This window comes from Pseudogymnoascus destructans (assembly GCF_001641265.1).
Source record: "Pseudogymnoascus destructans isolate 20631-21 unplaced genomic scaffold scaffold_7, whole genome shotgun sequence".
Classification (NCBI taxonomy): domain Eukaryota; kingdom Fungi; phylum Ascomycota; class Leotiomycetes; order Thelebolales; family Thelebolaceae; genus Pseudogymnoascus; species Pseudogymnoascus destructans.
Window position 1 is genome coordinate 531,107 of NW_020167526.1, and position 22,112 is coordinate 553,218.

Below are 22,112 nucleotides of genomic sequence, written 5' to 3' on the forward strand. Positions count from 1 at the left end.
GACATCACCTTCACACCCTGAGCTTCTCCGACCAAACAGCAACCCGCCAAGATGTGAGTTTCTTGTTATTCCGAGTGCTATCGCGGCCTCGCATTACGGCTTCTAATAGCGTGTACAGGGAGGTTCTACTTGGTATCACTGGAAAGGACTTTACCCTCGTCGCCGCCTCCAAAGCGGCCATGAGAGGCGCCACCATCCTGAAGGCATCCGACGACAAGACCCGCGCGCTCAACCAGCACACATTGATGGCCTTCTCCGGCGAGGCAGGCGATACCAGTACGTCGAAGCCTTCTTAAATTACTGGCGTATCTAACAATCACCTAGTCCAATTCGCAGAATACATCCAAGCAAACGCCCAGCTGTACTCGATGCGCAACCAGATCGACCTATCACCGTCCGCCGTTGCGAACTTCGTCCGCGGACAACTGGCCTCGAGCTTACGCTCGAGGAACCCGTATAATGTCAACCTCCTGCTTGGAGGCGTTGATCCCATCACCGGGAAGCCGAGCTTGTACTGGCTGGACTACCTAGCATCGTTGGCTCAATTACCATATGCCGCCCACGGCTACGCACAGTACGTTTCCTCTCTCTGAAGACTAATCGGAAAGATGGAATTTGCATGCTAACTGATCCATGCTACAGATACTACTGCCTCTCTATCCTTGATAAGCACCACCACCCCGATATTGACTTTGAGCAAGGAATGAAGATCCTGCGACTGTGCACGGATGAGCTGAAGAGGAGATTGCCGGTGGACTTCAAGGGGATGCTGGTGAAGGTTATCACGAAGGATGGGATCAGGGAGGTAGAGTATGATGATGATGCGGTGGTGAAGAGCGCCTGATGTGGGGTGGGAGAGCGTGTCTTGTTTCTATGGTGTTCTAGAGCATAGCATTCGGGTAGAATGCAATATGGTCCTGTTATGGTCCTGTTATGGTCCTGCTCTGGCTGCGTATGAACACCCTCACAGTGGTGGAAGGACATACTAGTCACGTGAAGACTGGCAGTGGCAGGGCTGATTACGGAGTATAGAATATGCATTTCTTTTGTGGGGTAGAAAATAACGTGGCGAATAGTTGGGAACCCAAAGACGGTAGGACTCAAACATTATATGCATATTCTTCTGCATGTACTTCGTTTACAGAGTACGGACATCGTACACAGTTCAAACATACGCTGCACAGTATGTTGGTAGCGCTGGTAGAAGAAAGCGGTCTGGTTTGCCTCGAGGGGTATTCGAGCACGTGACTATCTTTTCCCCCAGCCCAGCCTGTCCCCCAGCGTCCCCCAGCCTGTCCCCCAGCGTCCCCCAGCCTGTCCCCCAGCCTGTCCCAGCCTGTCCCCAGCCTGTCCCCAGCCTGTCCCCAGCCTGTCCCCCAGCCTGTCCTCAGCCCCAGCCTGTCCCCCAGCGTCCCCCAGCCTGTCCTACAGCCTGTCTACAGTTACGTTACTGCATGCACTCCAACATACAGGGGGCGAAATCCCCGTAGTTGAGTTGTAGTTGAGTTGGAAGAGTAAGAGCAGTATGGTTATAGGTTTATGAAGATTATTTGATATTCAGAGTACTGTTGAAATGTTTGCTCCTGTTGATTTTAGTAGAGAACCAGGTGGCAAAGGCAAAAGAAGAAAAAAAAGTGTTTCATCCAACATCTATAATATGCATGTACCTTTCACACCGCCCACACGCCAAAAAGGTACTTAGCATCGCCGTCCCCCAAAATAGTGGCGGTGATCCAACTTTCTACGCTAAAGTAGAGTAAAGTACAAGAACGACGCTAATGAAGCACGCTACCCACGAATTTTCTCGGCTTTTGCCTTTGCCCTACCCATGTTTTTATTCCGCCTTCGCCTTCGCCTTCGCCTTCGCCTTCCCGACCTCGTCTGCCTCCTCTCTCTCTTGATCTCTTCGATTCTTCAAACTCTCCTCCTCCATCAAACAAATCCTACCTCTTACCACTTTATATCTCCACATCATCTCCTCTCCTCTCTCTCAATCACCTTTCTTCATTCCTTACGAAAGCCTTTCTTTCACGAGGAATATAGTTTGACGAGATTAATTACTGTCCCTTCTTCAACGGCCTCTCTACGCTCGAAGAAATAGATTCGTACAGCAACGACTCTCTTTTTTCGTCTTTAGATTTCTTCTTCGATCTTTTCGACGCGCTTTATTTGATCACCCCAGCGATCTTGAAAGAGTACCCAGTACAGGCCGATTAATCAACCTCTCCAACAGCTCGCAGATTCAGCATCTACAGAACCAACGAAACTTCAGCTTACGATCACCTCAAGACCACACAATATGGCTGATCAACTCAACATGAACGGACTCTCCCTGGGAGAGCAGCGCTCTTACATCCCTCCCCACATGCGTGGAAAGATGGGCGGTGCTCCCCCAGCTGGCATTCCCCAGGTGGATGGGCCAGGCCCGGCTCCTGCTGCTGCTGCCAACGGTGGCGGAATGGGCGCCAGTGCGTGGGCTCAACCAGCTCCGTAAGTTTACATACACCAGACCTTTCAACTGATCATATCTAACATCATCTTAGATCCAACGGCTTTGCCGCTGACGGACCTCGACCAGGCGGCGACTGGGCTGCTGCCCCTGCATTTGCTCCCGGCGCACGTGGAGGAGCTCCTCCTGCACGCGGTGGCGGCAGATGGCAAGACTCCCGCTCCGGCGGTGGTGGCTCATTCGACCCCAATGCATACGGCAACCCTGCTGCCGGCGGTGGTGGCGGCGCTGTCTCCGCTCGTGGCGGTGGTGACGGACAATGGAGGGATGGCAAGCACATTTCTGGCCCAGCCAACCCCCGTGTGGAGCGCGAGCTCTTCGGTATCGCCGACGACCCAACCAAGCAACAGACTGGTATCAACTTCGAGAAGTACGATGATATCCCAGTCGAGGCTTCCGGACACGATGTCCCCGAGCCAGTCCTCAAGTTCACCAACCCTCCTTTGGACGACCATCTGCTCCGCAACATCGACCTCGCCCACTACAAGGTCCCAACCCCAGTCCAGAAGTACTCCATCCCAATTGTCATGGGTGGTCGCGATCTGATGGCTTGTGCCCAAACTGGTTCCGGAAAGACTGGTGGTTTCTTGTTCCCCATCCTGTCTCAGGCTTTCATCAACGGCCCATCCCCAGCCCCAGCAGGTGCAGGTGGCAACTTTGGACGCCAACGCAAGGCTTACCCAACCTCCCTGATCCTGGCTCCTACCCGTGAGCTGGTTTCCCAGATTTACGAGGAGTCCCGCAAGTTCGCCTACAGATCGTGGGTTAGACCTTGTGTCGTCTACGGTGGTGCCGATATCGGTTCCCAGCTTCGCCAGATCGAGCGTGGTTGTGATCTCCTCGTTGCCACCCCCGGTCGTCTCGTCGATCTGATTGAGCGTGGCCGTATCTCCCTTTGCAACATCAAGTACCTCGTCCTCGATGAGGCTGATCGCATGTTGGACATGGGTTTCGAGCCCCAAATTCGCCGCATTGTTGAGGGCGAGGATATGCCCGGTGTTCAGGGCCGCCAGACGCTCATGTTTTCCGCCACTTTCCCGCGCGACATCCAGATGCTAGCCCGTGATTTCTTGAAGGATTACGTCTTCTTGTCTGTTGGACGTGTCGGTTCCACCTCTGAGAACATCACCCAGAAGGTTGAGTACGTTGAGGATATGGACAAGCGCTCGGTTCTTTTGGATATTCTCCACACCCACGGCGCTGGTCTCACTCTGATCTTCGTTGAGACGAAGCGCATGGCCGATTCGCTGTCGGATTTCCTGATCAACCAGAACTTCCCAGCCACCTCCATTCACGGAGACCGCACTCAACGCGAGCGTGAGCGTGCCCTCGAGATGTTCCGTAACGGTCGCTGCCCAATCTTGGTTGCCACCGCCGTTGCTGCTCGTGTAAGTATTTGTCCTTTCGTTCCTTCTACCCCTGGAAATCTTCAGTCGACGCCTATCACAAGAATAATAATACATTTACTAATATATTTTTTAAAAAGGGTTTGGACATCCCGAATGTCACCCACGTTGTCAACTACGATCTCCCAACTGACATCGACGACTACGTCCACCGTATCGGTCGTACTGGTCGTGCCGGTAACACCGGTATCTCCACTGCGTTCTTCAATCGTGGCAACCGCGGCGTCGTCCGTGATCTCCTCGAGCTTCTCAAGGAGGCCAACCAGGAGGTTCCTGCCTTCCTCGAGAACATTGCTCGCGAGGGTGCTGGCTTCGGTGGCAGCTCCCGTGGTGGCCGCACCGGTGGCCGTGGACGTGGAAGCGGTGCCAACCGCGATTTCCGTAAGCTCGGTGGCAGCGCCGTTCCATTCTCCGGTGGCTTTGCTGGCGGCGCACCTGCTGCATACGGTGGTGGCGGTGGTGGCTACAACGCTGCTCCCCAGGCTGCTTATGGCGGTGGTGGTGGTGGTGGTAGCGGCAGCTACGGTGGCGGCGGTGGTGGACAGGGATATGGCGGCGGCAGCTACGGAAACCCAAGCGGACCTGGCGGCCAATCCTCGTGGTGGTAAATACTCCACTCGGGGCGACTCGTCTCTACTCTTCGGACTTTGATGGCGACGCCGCACAGTACCTGCAAGACCGAGACTTGTGGAACTTATTTCTTTTCGATCGATCTGTACTTGCTTCGATAATTCTTTTTGCTTTTTATATCTCATTTTGCGAGATTCGATTTCACGATGGCAGCATTCACGGGCACACTGCACAGAGAGCAGACTTGTGAACTCGACCATACACCGGCATACGATAGATAGCGTTGTCTTTTGTTTCTGGCTGTCTCTTCACCTTTTTCTTGATACCCAAATACATCAAGGAGCGAGGTGGCATCAGGCAGGCTGCATGAGATATCTGGGTGGCGCAAGGATAGGCCATCTGATGCTTTCACACAATGGGGATAGGAGCCAGAGGGACAAATCATCTGGGATTCGAATTACGCATTATGACCGTCATGTCAGCGCTTAATCTCTCTTTTTATTCGCACCGCGGCTTCGCTTACCAGAAGCGCTGTGTGGGACTTGCGATTCTACTTTTTCCTTTTTCCTCGCATAGACTGGCTGAAGTTTTTGTCGTCACGCTCTACCGGATCATATGGGCTTCGATCGTAGACAAAAGTGGATTTTCATTCGATTTTCAACAACCGGGCCGGCAGACCCTGTTGCGAGCGGCGGATCTCTTAACGCATTCATGGGATCTTCTTCTGGGCGATGCGGTAAATATATTGGGCATCGAAAAATGTGCTATTCGGCGGGCGCGTCTTTGAAGCAGGCATATTCCTTTTGTTCTCTAGATATGCATAGAGGATGGAGAGGAGCGTGCGGTACGACGCTATGGCGCTGATGGCATTACGGAAGTGCTCCGGCCTCTTTGCACGCGTGAGGGCGGTGGCTTTACCCTTTCGGAGGGTTGGGGATGTGCTGCACTCATGTGCGAGGACTCGACGGGATCACTTAACTTGGGGTATCCGAATTGAAACGTCTACGTATAAAACAATGCTACCTCGCCGTGATATGAACGCATGATATTTTATTATGTGAACAAGTAAATATGCTAATAATTCTCGTAGCTGCAAGAAACAGCTCAAAAGCTTGATGTGGGGGGGGACAGCGCTGAAAAGTAACTTCGTTAATCTTGCTACGAGGTTGTCGCGCGAAATAGAACAGCCTGGATGAAAAAAAGCATGGGTAAATACTCTAATTCATAATAACCGCGGAACCGGTCGCCCCGCGCTTGGACCCTTCATACTACACCACCACACCCTACATAATGATCCTTAATCAATTGTAGTTGGTTCCTGGCGCCTCTCGTACGTACGGGCATTATGTCCCATAATACCACATGTGCCACAGCGCCGTTGCTGTCCCTTAGAACCCACCTGCCAACTACTCTCACTTGCTACCTCCGATCGGACTTGAGCATCTACCTCTGTACTCTAAAGGATATCCTCTCCCTCACGTACAGAGAGACTACCACCTTGCATTATACGCCTCTTGCGCTTCCTTTCCCTCCTCTTTTTCTGTTCATTTGCTGCTTGTAGAGCCTTAACTTCTGTTGAATCATCGACGCGGAAGCAGGGATCAGAGCCCTGATACCGAAGCTGTGTCAGCCAGCTTCGTGATCCTCCGGATCCTAGATCTTCCGATTCTGAAGTTTCGATTCTGAAGCTCTAGGGAACGGACCGGAACCAGGAGGGTTTCAGGATCCGAGCATTTCAACTCTTTGAGTAGATACGGATAATCACGTCTTCAAAAGGCAGTATATAATAATGATAACGGCAATTGTGCGATTCAGAAACGTGACAACGCAAGGTAAAGATTCATTTGTGAAGACGTAAGATATAGAACACAAAACAATCTGAAGTTTGAGATTTTCGATGACATTGTTGTCAAGGATATTCGTGGCAGAGAAAAGGAGTTTACCCTAGACACCAACGGATTCACGATCATGCACCATAAGAGTAGCCTCGCAAGTTATGAGACATGGGATAATGTGCGAGCTTACAAAAGAGAAACTGAAGAGTCGCTGAAGAATTGGTTTGATGCCTGTTGAACACATATTGGAGTTTGAAACTACGGGGAGCGAAGCCCCTATATATACACAGTTGGTATACAGGCTACGCATGTGCAGCGTACTACTAGGAACGCAGTTCTAACAGATATGAGCGATGTTGCTGAGATGGCTGCACAGGAATCGGAGAGTTGATCATGGCGCACAGAAAAGCTTGCGCCGAAGGTAATGATTCTTCGTGGCCTAGAGATCGACTGTCAGAAGATGTTCCAGTCGCCAGACAGCGTGATAATGCGGGACAGACTCGATAGATTTTGCAGTGAAATTGATTCTGGGTCGGATCGGATCAAGAGACTTCTTGGGGGGGGGCAAGCGTCGCACGATGAGCGCAGCAGGTGCGAGAATGTTGGGAAGGAGGAAAGGTGCATAGAGATGGTCAGGGGCAGCCCAACTCCCTTCTTCTACGGCGCCAATAGAATCTCATCTATAACAGGGATTTCATTATTCTTGAATAATACACATATACAACACTAAAAAAGGTCCTTGAATGCCGTGTAATCCCTTGTATTCCTCCTTGCCCCAGCACTCTAAGTTGTTGCTTAGAACAACGCTGTACAGTCAAACCCTTGTTAAGACGATGGCATCCGTAGCAAGCATTTCCATCGTCTTATCGTATATATCGTTATATAGAGTAATATTATGTAAGCCACCTATCTAACGTAACCTGCTGCTGTGACTGTGCTCGAATAGCCTCAATGGCTGTTTGCAGCCGCTCTAGTGCCCGTATATGCCCCGTAGTAAGAGCATCCTGGCCTTCAGAATACTCAATCAGTATCTGGAGGGCATCCGGGCCTCCTTTGCCGTAGGCGCAGGCTGCTCAGGCTGCTCCTCCTCTTCGTCATCATTTTGAGAGTTCTGATGCCCAAGTTGCCCCTCTATTATCTCCTCAAGTAGTTCTTCATCGGTAGTCTGTCCTTCTACCGCTCTAGCCTCTTCCACAGGGTTTAGAAAGTTCGAAATAGCCATTGAGTCTGTAATTGATGCTGTAGTTATCGCTTGGTTGTAGAGTTCTTGTATTCCAGTAGGCATCGTTATTGTTGGAAGGCTAATTGGATTTGAAACAAGTGTAGATTTGTGGAAGTAGTTGTATATTGTAGTGTTTGAAACTTTTGTATTCCAAGCACGAATAATCCAGCGAAGAGCGAGTCGAAGATTCATAAGTTTCTGTGGATCTTGATTTGAATCGATAGTGTCGATTATAAACTGAAGCCAATGTTGTCGATAATAAGCTTTAACATTTTGAATAATTCCTTGATCAAGAGGCTGAAAACGACTGGTACTGTTAGCTGGAAGCCAACAAATGCGGATATTAGGGGGAGGAGGGTTAAGCTCAGCCCCTGTATAGTGTGCTGAAAAGCTGTCCATTGTTAAGAGTATTTGCCGAGTAGTTCCAATATGCTGATAAAAGGCTTGAAGCCATTCGCTCATAAGTATTCCAGTCATCCAAGCCTTCTTATTCGCTTTCCATTGTGCCCCCATTGTTGGTATATTGATTCGTTGTAGTGCTCGAGGTGCTTTTGCATGGCCAATTGCCCAAACAGGGAGTCAGTCTGTTCCAGTAGCATTGACGCAGAAAACCAGGGAGATCCGAGTCTTATTCTTCTTCACACCAGATTGGAGTTGCGATGACAGGCCTCGTGATGGCATCATCTTCCAGAAGAGTCCAGTTTCGTCCATATTGTATATATCCTCTTCTTGAAACTTCCCTGCTGTTGTCCGTAGTGCCCTCATTTCTTCCTCAACGTTTTCCGGAACTGATGCCGCCTCTCCAAACCGCTGTCGTGATTGTATATGATGCCGCTTTTTGAATTTTTCGAGCCAGCCAGTAGAAAACGATGGGCACTCTTGGCCAGCATATTCTGGCAGTCGTTTCCAGATCTGCTGTGCCTTCTGCTGTAGTATATCGCCAGTTGTAAACCTCCTTTTTCTTCAATCTGATTCTGCCACTCCCAAAGGATATTCTCTAGCTTTGGCCACTGGCCTATGTAATGGTGGGTGCACCAGATGTGAGAATCTAGCCACCCAAGGAAGGGATGAATTTACTAAGACAACACACTGTCTTAGGAAACAGAGCCAAAGGGTTATAGCTTAGACTATTCCACAACGCAGCAATCAGGTGTGTGATGTAGTGAAGTGGTTCAGACAAGTTGGCAACAAATGTTGAGTCTGAGAACTCAGGGATAAGTCAGAGGTTAACACCTCACTGACTTTTCAGAAACAAGGAGTAACAAGATGAATGCTTGGAAGCTTGGAAAAGATGTGGAAGTATGTGATAGTCGATTTACTGTATTGTCTGCTTGCCCTTTCTTAAGGAAAGGGCAATCCTATTTATGCTAAAGGAGTGTAGTTCTCTCATTTTCCAAGACTTTCCATGACTTACCAGGCTTGGTAACTGTAGTCGACGTAAGAGAATCCCATAGAACCATCTCTTAGGTTCGTAGCCTATAGGAAGTAAAAGGAGGTCCAAGGTCAGAGTACCCCTATAGACAAATTATGTCATAGACAAATTATGTCATAGACAAATTATGTCATAGACAAATTATGTCATAACTTAACCAATCTTGTGGGTAACTAAAGAGTGATGACGTGTAATGAATCATAGAGGTTCGTAGGAGCTTTTAGAGCTATCGTTCATGCTCCTAGGCCTCTAGTTGGTAGAGATATGTCATGTGGTAGTATGAGTGATGTCATGTAATGAATCATAGAGGGTTGTAGAGATATGCTATGTGGTAATATCGGCCTAGTAACTAAGGAGCGATGACGTGTAATGAATCATAGATGGTTGTAGCAATCGTTGAGTAGTATTGCTCTTGTTGTTGGTGTGATAAGCCAAAATATGTATAGTGACTTGTAGGTTTGAGGAGGAGATTTCCAAGTTTGCTCTTGAGTTTGATAGCAAACTGAGTGCAACGAATGTCAGTATGACATCTAGTTGGTAGAGATATGTCATGTGGTAGTATGAGTGATGTCATGTAATGAATCATAGAGGGTTGTAGAGATATGCTATGTGGTAATATCGGCCCAGTAACTAAGGAGCGATGACGTGTAATGAATCATAGATGGTTGTAGCAATCGTTGAGTAGTATTGCTCTTGTTGTTGGTGTGATAAGCCAAAATATGTATAGTGACTTGTAGGTTTGAGGAGGAGATTTCCAAGTTTGCTCTTGAGTTTGATAGCAAACTGAGTGCAACGAATGTCAGTATGACAGCCTAGTCGACGGCGTTGAATTCCAGTGTCTTGGTTCTTATCAAGGGCCTCAAAGTTGCTACTTAGTGATTCAGAAATAGTCGACTGGCTTAACTTGTGATGATATTGTCTTTCAAACCATTCGATACACTGCCGCTGAGTTGGCTTTGGAACTTGTTGGTGGGCCCAGTGTCGAAGGGCACGCCGCTGGTCGACTGTAATCGGCCTTTTTCGAGGCATTTTGGGTGTCTAATGGCCACGTTAAGACGATGAACAGGTTGGAAAAGACGATGATTGTTGAATCGTATTTTGTATGGTAAAAGTATCGGTCCGTGGAAAAATATCGCACAAAAGAGGTTATCGGCTAAAAGAGGATCGTCTTGGCGAGGTTTGACTGTATGTATGGAATGCACGGACCGTGTAATATTTTTGCGGGGTGTGATATTCAAACCTTAATTTAACGTTAAAATCTGCACGTGCAGCGATGAACATTACAAGTCTTCAACATCAGCACAGTTTCTGCATTGACGCAGATGCTGTGAATATGCTGTTGAATGCCACCACAGGTAACTTGGTTTCTCCCCACAATTCCAGAATGAGTATTTAACTGACCATTGGACGTCTAGCTGTCTCCACGCCGGCTATTTTGCTCGTCCCATATAGAAAGCACCATGTGCTACGGTACCATGAGTGGATGAAGTCGCCGGTATGATGCTAAAAGCCTGGATTTACGACGGAGGGGGTTTGATGCGGACTACAGGATCTTCAAGAGCTGACAGCTTCTGAACCTCTGACTTTGGGGGAGGAGTATGCGATGCAACTTAGTTGGCAAACGGATTACGACAAACTAACGTTCATTGCCTGTCACCCTCTCCCTGGGCCCGCCTCTAAAAATGCTGGGGCGGATTCGAATGATGGAATTATATCATCTCAGGGGTATGACGCCCCAGAAAAGATGATCGGCGATGTGAATCTATTTCTCAGGGTTGCCTATGAGCTTGACGGGGAGGGGGAGGAGATGCTGAATCGGCCGTACGTACGCGGCGAGATTGAGCTAATGATTGCATCCCCAAGTGATCAAGGGCGCGGGTTTGGGAAAGCGACACTACTTGCTTTCCTGCAGTATATAAAAAACCACACAGTTGACATCCTCGATCAGTACAAGAGCCACTCACCAGATGGAGCGGAAACTCACATCCAGAACCAAGGTGTGAAGATGGGCGGATTGGTGGTCGTTTCAAAGATCAACAAAAGCAACTTGAAGAGTCGGAGGCTGTTTGAGAGCGTCGGGTTCGGTCAGGTCGGCAAAGAGGACTATTTTGGCGAGATAGAGTTGAAGCTTTCTGGGGGCGTGGACGGCCTGAAGCCGATAGATGAGTGGTGCGAGGTTGGGTACCAGAAAGCAGTTGTACCAGAACGGTAGCGATATCATCGACGAATAGGATATACAATATCATGTTACCTGTCTGTAGAGAGCAGTACCAGCATGAAGATTAATGACCATGGTAATCGATAACGATTGCCTTTGTGAAAATGAGTGGCTGCTGTTGCAAGGAACTATATGGCGATATGGCGGGAAAAGGTCATGGGACCGGGACGGGAACAGGGACATGCATTGCAGTTAGTCAGAGGTTGGGAATAACTACATAGAACTCAATGCCTCTTTGACTATTTATAGTAACTATGGATCAAATACTTTCTCTCGATCACCTAGGCTAGTATTTATTATATCGTAGCCGCCTGTCAATAAGCCAAAAGTGCACCGCAAAGGAAGAAATCTACCATCCGCAATTTAAGTGTCATTATATGCACACGCCGGCATCCTCGGACTTCTAGGCCCGCAACTACTCCCAAACAGGCACTTGACAATCAGCGGGTAATTGATAAAAATGTGGAAATGTTTGATAAGAGCGGGGTAATTGGGTTTCCTGGCCATTGATGTTCTCGGAAAGTGTATCCGACAGGGTGGCACGGCAGCTAAGATCGTGGTCTAGCCCGTGGACACCGATACCGCACGAACGGCAGATAATGAAAATCAACCTCGGAGCGATGTAACGTGCCGTATTATAAAGAACTATCGTGGAATCAATTGTTTATATGAATATCATCAACAGGGAGTAGATAACTATTTGGGGGATTGGATAGCTGGCCATGTCTAATCGCCCAACGATGTTGCCCATACTTGATGGTTTAACGTGCGGCGAGTCATACTATCTGATCGCCCTGGCCGTATTCCTCACAGGCTGTACCTTCGTCTTCACGAAGAGATGTCGCAAGATCCCATCATTCTCCACCAAGGTAAGTATAAAGGAGTCATTAAGGTGCTAAATATACTAATTATTCCATGCAGAATGGGCCTACAGCAAGAGAGAAGGGGGGCATCAATGGCCAAAATGCCAATTCAACCCCCTCTACTTTTTTAGGGCCGGTTGATACGTTGGTTGACTTTGACTGGAAAACTACAGAGCCTCTGAAGAACCGTCCCTTCAAGCCAAAATACCATCTTACTATGGGTATGCAACTTCTCGAGGCACAGTCACAGAAACGGTCACTAACAACCCGGCGCAGCACTGGAGAAAACAGATGCTAATAATCTAATTGTTATGGATAAAAACTATCTAAACCGTGTCAATCTACGCCAGAGATATATAGCCGAGTACCCAACCACCGTTATCGGGCATCTAGATGGGTCGCGGCCGGCAGTCAAAGAACTATATGAGTTCCTCACAGACGGTCTGCTTCCTGTGCGGTGGCCCCAGATGTTCCAACGCTCAAAAGGTCAACTTAACAACGTGATTACCGGCCACAGTCTGCCCATCAGCTGCCCAGAGTCCTCTACAGAGGCACTTACCCAGATTGGGAGTAATTTAGACGAAGACTTTCTGATACTTCTTCCTTCGGATGACGGTGATGGATATAGGCTAAAAGCTTTCGCAACGTGCTTTCTCAGCGGCTTTGATGCGAGCAAGAAGCTTGGCTTGAAATTGCGAGATATTCACTGGCCTGTCCCGAAGTACATGCAAATATTGAACAAGAGTATGGACCGATATTTTGCTGCGCTGGAGGTTGGGAAGTTTAAAAGGAGATTCAATGTAAGTTACTGTCGATGAGGGTCTACAAGCCATAACTGACTTGATCGCTGTAGTGGAGTGTTATGACGAATAGTGAACTTTTCACTCCGTTTGAAATCACTCATTTCCATGATGGGAAGCACACCAATGCCGACCATCCTGCTTCAGTTACAGTGGAAAACGTAAGTACTTCTACAAATTCAGGTTGTCCTTCGTAGCTATTTACTAACGCCAAAATAGACATACCAGCGTACAGAAATGCAGTCTCTGTTCCGCTTACCCCAGAGTGGTGCAATCGTCTTCGTCATCAAGACATATATGTACCCCATACAGGAAGTCAAAGATGACGGGTATGGGGAAGAGCTAGCAGCGGCTATTGAGGGCTTGCAAACAGGGAATGTGCCAGAAATGTTCTTTTACAAAAGGTAGGCAGTGGCTGTTATTGCGGTCTATTACTTACTCATACTTTTGGCTAACATGGAGTGCTTTAAACAGGGGTCCAATCTGGGGAGAGTTTGTGAAGACGTTTTTGAGAAGTTGAAAGAACGAACGTAAGCCATAGTACTTCGAATCGGTGGCAAGTTGTGTTGCCTCTCGGACCCTTGGGGGGGGGGTCTTGGAAAGACCACCGAGACGTTGCGATCATCCTGAAAACCGTAGCTCATCTAAATTTTGGTTGGAGAACGAGAGTTATTCTGGGCTTCCTCTCATAGGTATCGTTTCTTCGTCGGAGCTTAGCTCTGGCTTGTTAATGTGTTTCTGGCTAGGTTATACTTTGCCTCAGATGTCAGTCTAATAATAAACATTTTGCAAAGATTTTCGTTGCGTCTAAATAGCGCCAGGTACACATATCAAATTGCAAGATTTCGCCAACAATACTTTTGTATTTCAACTTGGTCAACCCATCGCCTTTGTTAATCTCCTGTTCAGTCTATGCTAACATACCGACTTGGTCTTCTCTACCGTTGTGTGCAAAACTGCACAATGTAACCAGCTGATGAGGTTTTCAAGTGTTGGAGTGGGACAATGATATGCAACCAGGGTTTCCGACAAATAAACATGCCGAGCCTCTCTTTTCCGTAGCTGAAGGATCGTCGGAGGGCGAAAGAAGAGTAGAGCACGGCCCGTTCCACACCACTTGGCGATTCGCAAATTCCTGATTCCCCTCAATCTCCAGAATCCCAAATCTTAGACATTGCGCCTCCTCTAGCCTTGGCTCTCTGTACCTTGTCTCGTCCCGTGCCTTGGAAACGCCCCGTTAGTTTCCCCTCTCACTATTCGTACTTCTGCCCTTATTTCGGATTATGGGCGAGATTATTGTGCTGTGCTGGAGTCAATACGTCTAACCATGTAGACATGGCCTAATATCTCGTGTTGAAAGTCGCCAATCAGAGGCACGCTGTAAGCACTGATATACGAAGCGATCCAAAATCCTTCATCCTTCGCGCCACAACGAGTAAGGCAAGATCCTTCGACCAGGACCCCATGGCCCACACTAGACCCAGGTCTCCTCAGGGGCGGAAGCTTCGCCTCGATCGTGCGTCTATCCACTCTCAGTAGGGACTCTGACAGGTGCTAACGAACATTAAAGGCGCCCATCTCCTCCAAACATGAGAAAATAAGCATCGTAGATCTCCCAACTCCACGAAGCCCAGCCAGCAACCGCTCTCCTCAAACATGGCGAAATTCTCGTTCATCTCCGCCTTCATGGCCTCCCCAGCCTGGAGTCGCTCGGCCTCACCCGCAAGGACCTTAAGGCTATGGGACGTGTCGCGAGTTCGTCCTCTGCCGCCTTTTATCTACCATCCACCCATTCTAAGTGCTGCCATAGTCCCCGAGTCGTTGACGCCCACAAGATCCGCAGCGCCCTTCTGTCCGGCAAGCGCGCATCCGCCGCTACCATCCCGACTTGTGAAGACAACTACAAATTTCCTAAGGATGGCGCTCAAGTGTGTATTAACTTCCTTTCGAATCTTGGCTCGAAGCCTTGTGAATCTTGGCTCGAAGCCTTGCGTCGTATCCAGCAGATGTGCACCGACAACGACGCGTCCATTATGGGCGCCAACATCAAGAACCTGGCGAGCGTGGCATCGTCCTGCAGCGACGTCGCCATCGCCGCGCAGTGGATTTATGACAACTGCGGTATTGACACTACCAACATGAACGCTTGGGCTCACTTTGCGCATGGCAATGGGGACCTTCTTATTTCCATTGTTCCCGCATAGAGATGGAGTTGTCATGGGAATAGGGCAGGCCGACTGAGGTAAAGAAGGACAAACATAAGATTAGGGGGCTAGATCTCGGTGCAATGCATGGAGGGTCTCGTGTCTCTGTCAGGGTCAGGGTAACGGGAATTCACGCCCGACCTCTTGTAGGCGCATTGTTTATACAGCCTCTGGAGTGTAGAATCTTTGGCGTAATTAATTTAAATTATACAACCTTCAAATCCGGAGACCGAGATTCCCGCGCTATACACATATTCCCTGTCATGGTTGTAGAAGAATGGTTTGTTGATGAGATTGCTCATCGGTAGCTACTTTCTGATGTATCACAACATTGCGACAAAGTCACAAAATAGACACAACCTCTCTCTAAACACAGCCTTAGTTGTATAAATTAAGTGACGAATCAATTAACAATTAGATAGCCAAAAACATAGTTTGTTTGTTGTAGTAAGAAAACGACAAAAAAAATACAAAAAATAAGGGCTCAACCGGGATTTGAACCCGGGACCTGTCACATTCAAGCATCTGTTCTTTGAGAACAGGGGATGAATCCCGAAGCAACAATCATACGACTAGACCATTGAGCCTGTGATTTGTTTAGGTGGGCACTAGATGGCATTATTACCCACCGCATTTTCTTGATCATTCAATAAGATATCAACACAACTTCGTCGCATCGCACATATCCACCAACGAATTATATTTGCAGGGATTGATTGATTGAACAAATTTAATTGGCATTATTCTACCTATGAATCGCCATTAAAAACATCGATAACTACGCGCTCAACCTCCAATGTTTCCGAGTCTACCAGTAACAGCTCTCCCGTCTCGGAGAATCGCGGTACAGCTATCAACCGCACCATCTGTCCGTCCGAACCTTCAATGACAGTGGTGTCGAATTTTGGTTGGGATCCAACTATGTAAAGATGCGGGCAGTCCTTGATAACAAATGAATCGTCGTCCTGGAGCGGATAGCTCCCTGTTTCGCACCCCGTTAGCCAAGGTATCTTTCGAAGTGTAGAAAAATGTGAGACTTACACAGTGTATCTGGAGCAGTTGGTGCACAGCACCTCCACCTGCACATTGCCTCCATCATGCCCAACCGATCATCTCCTTCTACATACTTGAACACATCGTCCACGTTCTGTCCCCCAGTCCCCAGTACCCTCCAGCCCTCCACCTCCCCCTCCCACGGATTGGTAACCGCATCGAACCATCCAATCTTCTTCTCCCCATCGGTCGGCGGTCCCGATCCATATGCCCGTGCCTGTGGGAACATGGCTGAATGCACAGGCTGCTGGGGAAGACTCGCGTTCGCTGGGTCTGAGGCGCCGGGCAATAAGGTGACGGGGACACTAGGGAGAAGGGCGGCGAGGAAATCGTCGAGGTGCGCGGTGGGAGCGGGGTTATAGGCGCTGCTGTCGTAGCCGTATTTCTTGTGCGTTGCTTTACGAGTGTTGCCGAGGCTTCCACCGGGGACGGAGTCGTCGACAACTATGGAGTTTCCGGCGATTATTAGCCGGCTGATTTGGGAGGCTTGTTGTTGGGAGGCGGGGTCGAGAGCTTCGCCCAGAAGGTACTCGAGGAGGAGATTGAGTTGGAGGGTGTGTCCTGTGTTTGAGCCAGAGATGTCGAGGCCTGACACGATCGCAATCTTACCGCCACTTCCAGGGCGAGACTCAGTCATCTCCTCATCCTCGTCTTCCACCTTCTGCTTCTTAACTTTTCCGGATTCCGCCGCTGTTTTCGAGGAATCCGAGTATTCCCAGCGGGTTGGCTGGGGTGCGAGATCCGGGGTTCGGATGTCGATGACTTCGAAATCTCCGTTGGCGTTCTCGGTGCCCATAACGGAGACGATACAACCGGTTACCATCATCTCGTCTGCAAGGCGCGAACCAATCAGTCGTACCCGCCCAGATTCATCCTCCAGCATTGTCGAGTCACTACCATCCGACGATTTGTATTTTTGCCTCGGCGGCACCGCTGAAGTCCAATGCTATCCCAAGTTAACCCCCTGAATTTACCAGCAGCAACGAGACTTACATCTTTCGATATGTCGTCCAGAATATTCGGTTTCAGTGCCATATCCATATATATTGTCCCAGTAACCCAGCATAGTTCGCCCTGCCTGACATCCAGCACTCTCTCTACCTTGGTGGCTTCTTCCCCGCCAATCCCAAAGCCAGCCCAAGCCTCAGCAGCTACTTTCTCTGCAGCAGGCTTCAGCTTGGCTAACCGCAGGAAATACATGTCGCCATATTGCTGCTTATATTGCTTATCCTTTTCGAGGTCGAAGGTATACAGCGGCTTGTATTCGCAAGGTAGTCGCTCAATGGATTTTGGGATGGTGTCCCTGGGTTTGTCAATTGTGAGCGCAGGAGGATTTGGAGTAACAAACTTACGATGGTGCCCGTAGCAGACTCCCCGCATCAGTTTCTTTCATTTCCGCCATCGCACCACTTTTGAGAGAGCAGCGTTGCTTCTGTTGTCAGTTGAATATATTGTCCAAGCTTTCTGGATTGGGTAGACGCGTCAAGCATTTACAAGCTTCAACGTCATTCTGGTGCCACCCAAGAAGTTCGACGAACTGCACAACACTAATTTTTACAGCAACTATAATTAAATACACTCAGCCTGAGTGGCTCAGGGCTGTAATAAATAATTACTCATAATTAATCTGAATGTGGTAGATTACAGTGGCTCAAATAGCTGATGTCAATCCTCAGAAAATACATTAACGTATTTCACATGCGAGTCGCCCACACAAGCGAGTCGCCCACCCCATTTCATACCAAAAATTAAGAAACCTATAACGTATTTCACAAGCGAGTTGGCCACCCAAGCAAGTTGGCCACCAAAACACCAAAACGCGTCAACTTGACTACAGTCAACTATGCCACAACCAACACAAGCCCAATCCTCAAATCAAGAGGGTAGAATACTATTAGCTATTCAGGCACTAAAGGAACGTCAATTTAAGAGTGTCCGAGCTGCTGCATTATCATACGACGTGTCACGTAGTACCCTTACCAACAGAATGAATGGAATGACCTCCCGACGTGATTCTACCCCAAAATCACAAAACCTAACTTCGTACGAAGAGTCAGCTCTTGTTCAGTATATTCTCGACCTAGATTCGCGTGGATTTCCGCCCCGGCCGCAAGCTGTGCAAGAAATGGCAGACCTACTACTCTCCGAACGAGGTGAGAGCCCTACTGGGAAGAACTGGACTAGTAACTTCATAACGCGTCGTACGGAACTTAAAGCAAAGTTTAGTCGGAAGTACGATTACAAACGAGCAAAATGCGAAGATCCAAAGATAATTGAAGGGTGGTTCACCCTCGTACGAAACACAGTCGCAAAATATGGCATCTTAGAGCAGGACATCTACAACTTTGATGAAGCAGGTTTCGCAATGGGAGTTATTGCTACTGCAAAGGTAGTCACAAGCTCAGAAGCAAAGAGCCGTCCAAAGACTATACAGCCAGGGAATAGAGAGTGGGTGTCAATTATCCAAGGTGTTAATTCGTACGGATGGGCACTCCCGCCGTTCATTATTTTCAAGGCGCAGAATCACCTCTCAGCTTGGTACGAAGACTCAGGATTACCAGACAATTGGGTGATTACGCTTAGTGAGAATGGGTGGACTTCAAATTCAATTGGGTATGAGTGGATTCAACACTTCAATCGACATACAAATGCTCGTACGGTCGGAACCTATCGCCTTCTTATTCTTGATGGACATGAGAGCCACATCTCTGCTCAATTTCAACACTACTGCACAGAACGGAAGATAATTACCCTCTGTATGCCACCACACTCATCACACATTCTTCAGCCTCTTGATGTGAGCTGCTTTGCGCCACTAAAGCTTTCGTACGGAAAGCAGATTGAAACCTTCGTACGGAACCGGCTAAACCACATCACAAAGCTTGAGTTCCTCTCTGCATTCAAAGAAGCATTCAAAGCTACGTTTACAGAGCAGAACATCAAGAGCGGATTCCGAGCTACAGGACTAGTTCCGTACGAGCCACAGAGTGTCCTCTCTCACTTAAATCTACGCTTAAGGACTCCAACACCTCCTATAGTTGAGAGTGACAATTGGACTTCAAAGACTCCTCAAACTATAAGGGAGCTTAACTTTCAAACAGAGCACATTAAGAACCGCATCGTACGACATCAGAATAGCTCTCCTACCTCAATTAATGATGCTGTTAGCTGCCTTGTTAAAGGGGCGGAAATGATGATGCATTCTGCTGTTCTACTTAAGGCAGAAGTTAAGGCTCTACAAGCGGCAAATGAACAGAAAAAGAGGAGGGAAAGGAAGCGCAAGAGGCGTATAATGCAAGGGGGCAGTCTCTCCGTACGAGAGGGAGAGGATATGCTTCAGAGTGCTGAGGTAGAAGCTCAAGTCCGTACGGAGGTGGCAAGTGAGCATTGTCGGCAGGTGGGTTCTACAGGCCGACAGAAGCGCTGTGGCATATGTGGTATTATGGGCCATAACTCCCGTACATGTACGAGGCACAAGGATTCAATTACGATCGAATAAGGGTCATTATGTAGGGTGGTGGTGTAGTAGTAGGCAGTAATAGTCAATTTTGGTGTTTTGGTGGCCAACTTGCTTGGGTGGCCAACTCGCTTGTGAAATACGTTAACATAATATCTCAATAACAAGAATTAAGAAACCTATAACATAATATCTCAACAACAAGAATTACTAAATATATTACTATAACGTAACGTACATGTATAGCGAAAGCCGCAGACGAGCGACGCGACAACTATATAAAACACTACATTTCTCCACCATAAACGATGTCCTAGAAAAATGATGAAAGAGACGTTATTTCAGCCCTTCAAGCTATGAAATCCAACCCAAAGTTAAGCGCAATAGCTGCAGGGGAGCTCTATAAAGTTAACTATGAGAAGCTCTGTCGCCGGAACTGTGGTATACGTGCACGACGTGATATTCTAGCCAATTCACGGAAATTGACAAACCTAGAGGCGATATTGGGGCTTTAGCAGCTTTCAACTTCGCTTGTCAAGTATAGGAATTAAGCGTCTTCGTATTAACGTTATAAATTCAAGCAGCAGCGATTGGCTTTTTAGAAGGGTTCTAGCAGAGGAATTTGAGGGCTTGGTCCATTGTACAGAGTAAAATTATCGCAGGTGCATAGTTGAGAGTAAGAAACATATATATTTTAGATGTAAATCTCTGACTTGGCTATGACAGGATGCAATTTCGCTTTCTGGATGCACTTCGCTTTCGCCAACCACCTATAGGGTGGTTGGTGCAAACACTAACGATTATGTTAACACCCCTAAGCACCTGCCTAAGTACTACACAACCTTAGGTTTCTCAAACACTAAATAACCTAACAATCAGTTCTTGTTCAACACATATTCTACCTAGCAGCTAAGGGATTTCCTCCGTGGATGTCTGTTGTTGAAGATATGGCAAATCGACTACTTGCAACACGCGACGCGCCTGTTACGATATCAAGTGTGTTACGATATCAAGTGCGCCTTGCAGCTCAAGTAGGGGTTCAGGGGTGTGGGGAGCTTTCCGGGGTTGGAGCGAAGTTTTCTGTTGTGGAGTGAATTCTCAGAACTGGTCTCACTAAAGAGAATTCACTCCACAACAACATAGCTGTATATAGATCGAGCCACTGCTCGAGTGCTCCTCGTTGTTACGATATCAAGTGCGCCTTGCAGCTCGAGTGGGGGTTCAGGGGTGTGGGGAGCTTTCTGGGGTTGGAGCGAAGTTTTCAGTTGTGGACCAATGAACTTCATGATCCTAATTTCAAATCCAAAACCTTCCTTCACACTCTGGGCAAAACAGCTCAAGAGAGACATGAATCTATACTTGCAAATCGACATGAAAAGGCTGAATGGAATGTTGAAACCTTTGACGAATTCCAGAAACTATCTGTCGCCAACCAGAAAATGGCATGGACTTTGCACAAGAACATTCTTCGGGACTATTTGGCCCTAGCAGAGGACTCGAATTCGATACTGGCTGAAAAGGATGATGCCATTCTCCAGTTACAGGAACTGATCCAGAGCAATGAGCAACAAATCACAGAGCAACAACAATTCAGAAATATCTTGAAAAGCAAACCCAACAAGCTTTGAAGAATGAACCAGGACACCACTCTCACAGTTGACTGTCAGCTCGGATTCCAGACCCTCCAATCCTCACAGATGGGATAGAGCCAGCATTTGAAGACTGGGTTGTGAAAATTCGCCTCAAGCTTGAAGCCAACATTGATCATTTTCCAACACAGACTTTACAAATGAGCTACATTCAGAGTCGACTGGGAGGACTGGCAGTTCGACATGTCAATCCAAGGCTTCGACCAAACTCTACAAACAAATTGCAGACAGCAGAAGAAATTCTCGAACTTTTGGAAAAAGTCTTCAGTGATCCCAATCGAAGGCACACAGCTCAAACTGAGTATCGAAAGCTGTATCAGAGAAACAACACCTTTGCAGTGTTCTGGGCTGAGTTCCAAAGGCTCACGACAGAGCTTGATTACTCTGAAGAAACTTTGCTGGATGACTTGCGCTTCAAAGTCAACCAACAGATGCAGAAAGCCTTAGTGGCTGAAGTTGGAGCTACTACACTTCACGAGTTTGCAAAGAAATGCATGCTCATCGACCAGAACATTCAGCGGATCAAGGAACAAGAAGACAAAAGGAAGCCAAAGTCATTTTCGAACAACATGGGCCAAACTCAAAATCAGGGCCAGGCACTTCAAACTTCAATCCCTCAACCTACAATGGATTCCAACATGCAAAACAAGACGCAGAAGCTGTATCGACCACCGCATTAAGATCCAGCAAAAGAAATGCTCATGAAACTTGGGAAATGCTTCATATGCCGACAAAATGGACATCGAGCTCGAGACTGTCCCCAGAAGCTCAAAGCTCAAGTGAATGAGGTATCTACAGCTGAGTCTATCATCGATTCGGAAAACGAATAGCCTCTAGACAAGTCATCACTAGAGGCAGTGCAGCCAGAATTGCAGCTTCTTCCTCGAGATCCAG

At 48.0% G+C, this 22,112-nt stretch overlaps 6 protein-coding genes and 1 non-coding gene across 7 annotated transcripts; 5 read left to right on the top strand and 2 right to left on the bottom strand.

The window, feature by feature from the left end:
* Positions 1–179: 179 nt before the first annotated feature.
* On the top strand, positions 180–844 carry PRE1 (22.6 kDa proteasome subunit; the record flags this gene model as incomplete). Its single annotated transcript, XM_024466549.1, has 3 exons — positions 180–276; positions 325–574; positions 643–844. 3 exons carry the CDS (start codon positions 180–182, stop codon positions 842–844), a joined length of 549 nt encoding a protein of 182 aa, XP_024325401.1.
* Positions 845–1,840: 996 nt separating this feature from the next.
* On the top strand, positions 1,841–5,494 carry DED1 (DEAD-box ATP-dependent RNA helicase). Its single transcript, XM_024466550.1, has 3 exons — positions 1,841–2,490; positions 2,544–3,897; positions 3,996–5,494. The coding sequence occupies exons 1-3, from the start codon at positions 2,300–2,302 to the stop codon at positions 4,521–4,523; spliced, it is 2,073 nt and encodes a 690-aa protein (XP_024325402.1). The 5' UTR covers positions 1,841–2,299; the 3' UTR covers positions 4,524–5,494.
* A 1,054-nt stretch (positions 5,495–6,548) lies between these two features.
* On the top strand, positions 6,549–7,136 carry VC83_09622 (uncharacterized protein). Its single transcript, XM_024473035.1, has one exon. It carries the CDS (start codon positions 6,745–6,747, stop codon positions 7,048–7,050), a length of 306 nt encoding a protein of 101 aa, XP_024328803.1. The 5' UTR covers positions 6,549–6,744; the 3' UTR covers positions 7,051–7,136.
* A 3,110-nt stretch (positions 7,137–10,246) lies between these two features.
* Positions 10,247–11,499, top strand: VC83_02898 (uncharacterized protein). Its single transcript, XM_024466551.1, has 3 exons — positions 10,247–10,329; positions 10,390–10,469; positions 10,524–11,499. Exons 1-3 carry the CDS (start codon positions 10,248–10,250, stop codon positions 11,184–11,186), a joined length of 825 nt encoding a protein of 274 aa, XP_024325407.1. The 5' UTR covers position 10,247; the 3' UTR covers positions 11,187–11,499.
* A 415-nt stretch (positions 11,500–11,914) lies between these two features.
* On the top strand, positions 11,915–15,059 carry VC83_02899 (uncharacterized protein; the record flags this gene model as incomplete). Its single annotated transcript, XM_024466552.1, has 7 exons — positions 11,915–12,061; positions 12,114–12,276; positions 12,332–12,855; positions 12,909–13,016; positions 13,075–13,259; positions 14,256–14,371; positions 14,485–15,059. The coding sequence occupies 7 exons, from the start codon at positions 11,915–11,917 to the stop codon at positions 15,057–15,059; spliced, it is 1,818 nt and encodes a 605-aa protein (XP_024325408.1).
* A 479-nt stretch (positions 15,060–15,538) lies between these two features.
* Positions 15,539–15,646, bottom strand: VC83_02900 (the record flags this gene model as incomplete). The annotated part of the gene is made up of 1 exon: positions 15,539–15,646. It is a non-coding gene; the product is annotated as a tRNA-Pro (tRNA).
* Positions 15,647–15,796: 150 nt separating this feature from the next.
* On the bottom strand, positions 15,797–17,776 carry VC83_02901 (uncharacterized protein). Its single transcript, XM_024466553.1, has 4 exons — positions 17,465–17,776; positions 17,106–17,415; positions 16,101–17,058; positions 15,797–16,041 (listed from the first exon to the last, which is right to left on the bottom strand). Exons 1-4 carry the CDS (start codon positions 17,512–17,514, stop codon positions 15,809–15,811), a joined length of 1,551 nt encoding a protein of 516 aa, XP_024325453.1. The 5' UTR covers positions 17,515–17,776; the 3' UTR covers positions 15,797–15,808.
* Positions 17,777–22,112: the final 4,336 nt, after the last annotated feature.

Excerpts from the sequence above, each read along its gene's own strand:
- VC83_02901 (XM_024466553.1), bottom strand. The coding sequence starts at position 17,514 with ATGGCGGAAATGAAAGAAACTGATGCGGGGAGTCTGCTACGGGCACCA. Across the intron at positions 17,059-17,105 it reads TGGACGACATATCGAAAGAT|CATTGGACTTCAGCGGTGCC; the intron begins GTAAGTCTCGTT and ends AACTTGGGATAG. Across the intron at positions 16,042-16,100 it reads AACTGCTCCAGATACACTGT|GGAGCTATCCGCTCCAGGAC; the intron begins GTAAGTCTCACA and ends GGTGCGAAACAG.
- VC83_09622 (XM_024473035.1), top strand. The coding sequence starts at position 6,745 with ATGATTCTTCGTGGCCTAGAGATCGACTGTCAGAAGATGTTCCAGTCG.
- VC83_02898 (XM_024466551.1), top strand. The coding sequence starts at position 10,248 with ATGAACATTACAAGTCTTCAACATCAGCACAGTTTCTGCATTGACGCA. Across the intron at positions 10,330-10,389 it reads GCTGTTGAATGCCACCACAG|CTGTCTCCACGCCGGCTATT; the intron begins GTAACTTGGTTT and ends TTGGACGTCTAG. Across the intron at positions 10,470-10,523 it reads ATGAGTGGATGAAGTCGCCG|GATCTTCAAGAGCTGACAGC; the intron begins GTATGATGCTAA and ends TGCGGACTACAG.
- DED1 (XM_024466550.1), top strand. The coding sequence starts at position 2,300 with ATGGCTGATCAACTCAACATGAACGGACTCTCCCTGGGAGAGCAGCGC. Across the intron at positions 2,491-2,543 it reads GCGTGGGCTCAACCAGCTCC|ATCCAACGGCTTTGCCGCTG; the intron begins GTAAGTTTACAT and ends ACATCATCTTAG. Across the intron at positions 3,898-3,995 it reads CCACCGCCGTTGCTGCTCGT|GGTTTGGACATCCCGAATGT; the intron begins GTAAGTATTTGT and ends TTTTTTAAAAAG.